The sequence below is a fragment of the Pavona decussata genome, unplaced genomic scaffold, assembly GCF_977016875.1.
Source record: "Pavona decussata unplaced genomic scaffold, jaPavDecu1.1 SCAFFOLD_91, whole genome shotgun sequence".
Classification (NCBI taxonomy): domain Eukaryota; kingdom Metazoa; phylum Cnidaria; class Anthozoa; order Scleractinia; family Agariciidae; genus Pavona; species Pavona decussata.
Genome location: NW_028145508.1, coordinates 497501 through 503815, shown reverse-complemented (window position 1 = coordinate 503815; position 6315 = coordinate 497501). Strand labels below are relative to the sequence as shown.

Sequence of the window (6315 nt, the reverse complement as noted above, 5' to 3'; positions counted from 1 at the left end):
GATTATTTTTTTCAATTAATAATGTGGATGTTTCTACTAAACCAACGGCAAGAAAACCTTTGAGATGCGTTGTACTGCATATTTATTTAATACGTGAACAGCAACTCACTGAAATCAAAGCAATACAGAAATGCGCCACAAGTAAAACTGAACCACAATGGACGTGAGAGCTAAGTGAAAATCCGCATGAACTGATCAATACTTGCACGTTTTTTTGTGTCCTTTTCCGCTTAACTATCACAAAATAAATTGTAAATCTCAGAATACATTCCACCGCAAGAAAATCAACCATTATGCAACTTTCGATTGAAATACGACACCTCAGAATGTCCACAAACAAGTGATCAGCGGTAAAGTGCATACATGAATGTCATAAAAGGCTAAACGAAGTGTCCATCTTCCAAAGAGAGTAGATTTACAGGTTACCTTAGAAAATGGAGTGTTGTAATTTTATGTGTTTGTGTTGGCTCTTTTGTGTACTTCTACATCTCATTACATTTGGTAGGTGGCTGGAAAACAACGAGTTGCGAGAATTACCTCCAGGAATATTTGACAAAAATCCTAAGCTGGACACCATGTAAGTAAAGATGGGAACAAGGCATTCATCTTTAAAAAAAAAAACAGAAAAGAGAAAAGTGAATTACTTAAAATAGACAACATTAAAAGTGGGTATAAAATTTTCGCCATGTGTGAAAAATTGAAAAATTCGTATTCAGTTGAGGCAGGGGATCCTTTTCTTGAAATTCCCAGCAGATTTTTTTTTCAAATCCATTTCCTATTGATTGGTAGTTATCCTTCGTATAAATTAGCCCAAGGTGCTTCTTGGCCTTGTAAAGTTTTCAACGCTTTAGCTCTCAAAGTTATTAAAAAACAGACTTTCTGGCAATAAACATCGTACCCTTAAAATAGTTTTTCGGGACCGAAACGCCTTCGAGTCACATTAAAGCATCTTCAGAGAAGTGGGAGTTATCTGCAGTCGTTCCCTGTGTTCTCGATGATCTTCCTCTATACATGTTTTCTTTGTGTTCTTCAGCCAAGTGATCCAATTTAGCGCTCGAGAAAATCCTTTGAAACGCAGGAAATGACTCCAGGAACTCCCACTTAATATGAGATGCCTTATTTCAACTCCGGCAAATGTTATTTTTAGAACCTGGCAAAACGCTCCTGCCCAAACTTCAGACAAGTAGGAAGCACAAAATAAGGTGTTTCAGAGGTACCTTTTAGGTAAAGCTCCATAATTGCGTCCTTAATAACACTGAATGAGGCAGTAATTCATCATCGGACCGAAATTTGAGACAGTTCTCCGTATTAAGTTAAACTGACCAGTGAGCGGCAAGTAAAATCTCACTACTCTGGAAAAAACCAAACTGTCTTTGGTCAGAAAATGGAGGGTCAGTTTGGGCACACGACAACATTCTGTTGTCAGAGTAAATATTTAGCTAATTAAGATCATTCTACAACATGCATAAATACACAGCATTCATCTTCCGGCAACGCTTATAGCCTTTTACACTAGTACCATTAATGCAATTCAGTGCACTTCTTCAGTGGCCAGAAAAAATCTTGTCCTTAGTGATGTTTGAGCCCATGACCATTCGCAACAAGCGAATGTTCAATTTATTAACCTACAGAAAACAACGCGGTGATCTTAGTAATTCACAGTGTTCATAATGGAATTCTTTACCATGATCGATATTAAACGTTGTCATCTTTGAATGAAGCTACCTTGCTAATAAACTTGATGTGTTTCTTTTGTAAATGATGCAGTCTTTTGAACGACAACAATCTGACTCAGTTGAACGAAAGTGTGTTTCATGGCTTGAGGGATTTGAAGTATTTGTAAGTAATTTTTTTTTACTTATTTTGTACACTGAAAAAATATAACTAAACAGATACTACATAAAGGATCAATGGTTAATTGCATTTGCTTGACAAAAAAACTGATTGAGGTAATGCTAAGTAATTCGTGAACTTTTTTTTGCCGTCAGTGAAACATGGTTAAATTCTTCTATCCCTAGACCGCAATCATTATAATACACCAAAGCTTTGTACAAACAGAACAAGAAACACTTTTATATATGCGATGTCGAGGCTGTAGTTTTATCCCACATACTTTATAAGTTAACATATTTTAATATAAATACTTAATATAGAATTTTATCACTGTAATTAGTTTTTTAATTTATTATCAAGGATTCATTTGCAATTTTTTAAAGTATCATAAAACATTTGTAAATAATTGCGCAATTCAGCCTTTGGCTGCGATGTACTTTTTAATAAACTATCTATCTATCTATCTATCTATCTATCTATCTATCTATCTATCTATCTATCTATCTATCTATCTAGTGAATTGTTTGACATTCCTTGTTATTGTCCTTTATATCGCTGGGACCGATGTGAAGGCCGCCGTGCTGTTCTTTAAATTGGTTCTTTTAAAGAAGTGTGTTCTGTATTATGATTAAGTATAAAGTAACATCTTCTGTGGGTAATTGATAGATACATTAAGTAGGGAAACGTTACGTTTACTTGTGCCATCACTTGGCGAAAACGTTCCGTTCTAAAACAGTTATTACTGGCAAGTTGGCAAAAGAAAACAAAAAGGAAAATGAATGAGCGGACGAACGGACGAAAGAGGCATGTCAATATGGTTTAGATATTTTAATTAAATAGTCAAACAGATTGAAATGATTGACTGCAGCTTTCTTTTAATTTACGCTGTACCATTGCTATTCATCTTTACAAATTGAGCACTAAATAGATCGTGAGACTTTCTATAGTTGCAGCTTGCACACGATGTGTTGTTTAACACTTGTAAGTAAACCAAAAAAAAAGACCACATACACGATTCGAATCGGCCATTTCCGAGTTTCTTTGAACCTCATTATGACAGTGAGGCTAACTGCAAAGGCTTTATTATGAAAGTTTGTTTTCATTCATATGCAAACAAATTTAATTTTCATTTGAAAATCTTTGCACTTAACCTCGTTTTCAACTCGGAACCGGCCTATTCCATGATCATTGCAAGCTTCCCTTTTTCTTATCGCGTTTTTTTTTTTATTTTATGTTTGTAGGTATATGCAGTACAACAAATTGCAAAACCTACCGTCAAAAATCTTCAGCTACAACACAAAGCTATTAAGGCTGTAAGTAGCATTCTCTTCTTTTCCTTGATAACGATACACTTTCAATTGTTATGACAACGAATAATGACCAAATTAGCGTTAATCGGCTTTCGAACAACGGGGCCCAGAAAAGGGCCATGTGAAAAACTCCCGAGGATATAACTGAGAATTAAGTAGCTGAAGAAGTCATTACTTCAGTAATTTGTGGACCGTAACTTTGGAAGAGATACTGATATTAAGAAACACAACTGAGAACAATAGCTACGGAAGTTGTTAAGCTATACAGCTTTGCAGCCATTACATTAGTTCTTAGAATTGAGGCGGTGGTCAGAGCTTATCAACTATCTCCTTTTAATGAACGCCCTCTATCTGCTTATGCTCTTAGACATAAATTGTAATGTCTAGTCAATCTGGGTTTTTAATACATCCTTTACAAGTTATTACGATGTGGCTGTACATATAATTATTATTTTCCTGCTTGTATATAAACAACATACAGAGACAAATCTCGCGACAAACAGGAATAAGAATAAATTTGAATATTATAATTTCGATAATAATCAACTATAATTCGCGGAATATAATAGTCAGTAATCCTTGATATGTTCCTTAATTGTGCAGGCGATTGAACAGCAACAACCTGACGCGGTTAAACAAAAGTCTGTTTCGTGGATTGAAAGATTTAGACGAACTGTGAGTAAAGCAATCTAACTTCAAGTTAGTATAACCACTTGTTAGTATAGTTACTCACTTTCCCTGCCAAATGGAAAGGCTTTTCTCCTACCCAGGCCAAAAGCATTGATTTCAGTTCCAAATTAAAATGCCATCAGTAAATCAAAAAAGCTTACTTGATGGCATAGGATCAGATAGTCTCCCACAGTCATTTTTAGGGTACTCTTCTTGTTGGAAGGAGGTAATACGAATCTTCTAACCGCGACTACGTGGGAGGCTAGGGATCAGAAAGCCAACAAAATTGGCGAGGTGATAACGTCATATGACGTGGCAATTAGGTCATGATTGCCAAATGGCGGCCATCTTGGCTACGCCATCTGGGATATCTGGATTTTCCCAAAAATTCAGCAAAGCGTCGAAATTGAACGAAAAGTAATCAAAACCAATACAGGAACACTATTATGTGCTAAAAACATAAAAATTACGGAAAGAAAAGGGATTTTTATTTATTTTTAAAACAGGAATTTTCTATCTTCTAAATTAACTGCCTGTCAAAACTTGCTTGCCATAGTAACAACAAAGCCTATGAACACAAAACGACCACGTGAAATTTTTTAAGATAAATTTCTGAAAAAAGTCCTAAAGTTTCATGGCGTCTTCTCAAATTTTTGAAAAGTTATTTCATTAACTTTTTTTAACTTTTTGAACCTTAAATGGTTGCTGCAAGGACAATCCGTAACCCCCCCCCCCCCCCTTCCCCCCCACCCTCCTTGCCTAGGTTGGAGTAATAACATGATCGGTTGTCTGTGTAAGAAACTAAGTTATGTCATGTTTCATCACTCAGATGATGTCGAGTCCCTTGGGATTATACTATCGCTTAATGGCTTACCTGTTAACAATGAGTCTGTTATCAGTTGTCAATCTCAATTTACATATTAACCTTTAGTCAGGGTATTTTTAATAATGATTAAACACAATCTCGTACTCACCCATGGCTTTAATGATCCTAAAGAAGTTAAATTGTTTTAATTATGTTTTCCCGCTTTCTACATTTTTAATCTTGTTTTAACGCTTCAAATAGTTGAAATAGTTTTTTTTTTGCCTTGGATTTATTTTTCTTTCTCCTGTACAACCTAGTGCTGTTCGACCAATGTCATCATCAGATAGGCTCAACTGATTTTGTTCGCTTCATTTTTGTCTTATCAAGGTGGTTACATGATAACAATATAGAGAAGTTAGATGCTGAACTGTTTGCAGATCTCAAAAATTTGGACGAACTGTGAGTATCAAGAGATCAAATCTTCTTACAACTGTTTATTTTTTTTTTTTACAATGTTCAAAGTACTGTCAGTACTTACAATACCTTTTTTTTTTGTAACACTGCTTGCACTTACAATAAATGCAATACTTACAATACCTTGGTTTACGTTGTTTACAAAAACTTACTCTATTAAATAATCATGACTATTTCTTACTTATTATTATTACTATTATTATAATTTAATTCCAGCACTTACACTTACAAATCTTACACTTAAGACACTTAGAGCAACATCTTGCTACTACTTAAACTATGTCTACCGCTACTTACATTGCTACTACTGCTACAGCTACCGTCTCAAAAAACATTTTTTATTTATTTAAAAAAAAAGACCAAGATTAGAAAAAGATATGCAGACATGACAGACATTTGACAAAAATAAATAAATAAATAAATAAATAAATAAATAAATAAAAAGAACAGGGTCCTTGCCTTCGACCTCCTGCAAATTAATACATATTGCGATCATTTTTTTAAAGTAGGTTAAGAAGCGCGGGAAATAATCTATTGTGGGATACGTTTTCAACGCAATGAACTTCTTGCAACAGATAAATTGAATATTTCTTACTTCTAAGCCGATTGAAAATTTCACGCCTTTTGTTCCTGTCTCCCAAGCCTCTCACGTTAAGAGAGCATATTTTAAGATCCATTCATTGTAAAGTTAGTCTCAAGGAGAAGAAAAAAAAAACCATTGTGTTTTAACAGTGAGCAAATATGCGGTGAGAAAGGCGCAGCGAGAATTAATTGCATAGGAGCAGGCGTGCAATTATTGGGAAAAAACAATCCGCAGGAGGAGCAAAAACAAGGATCCCGGCGAAAAAAATAAGCAACTTTAAAAAGTTGAAAGAACCATCTGGTTGAAGAGTTTCCATAACGTAAACACAGTACAAAAACACTGCAGTACCTAAAAACATACACAGAACATAAGCAGAATACATAAACATAAAGGTGTTAAGATGTCTTTTGTTAGACTATTGTCCCAACAGGCTTCTAAGTGTACAAAAATCTAATCTACGCCTGAAAGGTGATTCTCTTGCCTATGGATTTGCATTATTTGTTAATCAATTATGATTCGAGGTTCATGGAGGTTTATACAGTCCAAAGCACGTTATTTCAGATAATCAGGGACAGATTTGTGGTCATATCTTTGGTTATTTATGAAAAGATATCGGCCTTTAACAGTTGCATTTTCGATTC

At 34.8% G+C, this 6315-nt stretch overlaps 1 protein-coding gene across 1 annotated transcript in view; it reads left to right on the top strand.

Moving 5' to 3' along the window:
- Positions 1–334: 334 nt before the first annotated feature.
- LOC146474063 (uncharacterized) overlaps positions 335–6315 on the top strand; it is an 18579-nt gene continuing 12598 nt past the window's right edge. Inside the window, exons 1-5 of the mRNA XM_085117300.1 lie at positions 335–577; positions 1768–1839; positions 3075–3146; positions 3747–3818; positions 5005–5076. Of these exons, the coding sequence (XP_084973426.1) occupies positions 435–577; positions 1768–1839; positions 3075–3146; positions 3747–3818; positions 5005–5076 (431 nt within the window). The 5' untranslated portion in view covers positions 335–434. The remainder of the gene's footprint in view (positions 578–1767; positions 1840–3074; positions 3147–3746; positions 3819–5004; positions 5077–6315) is intronic.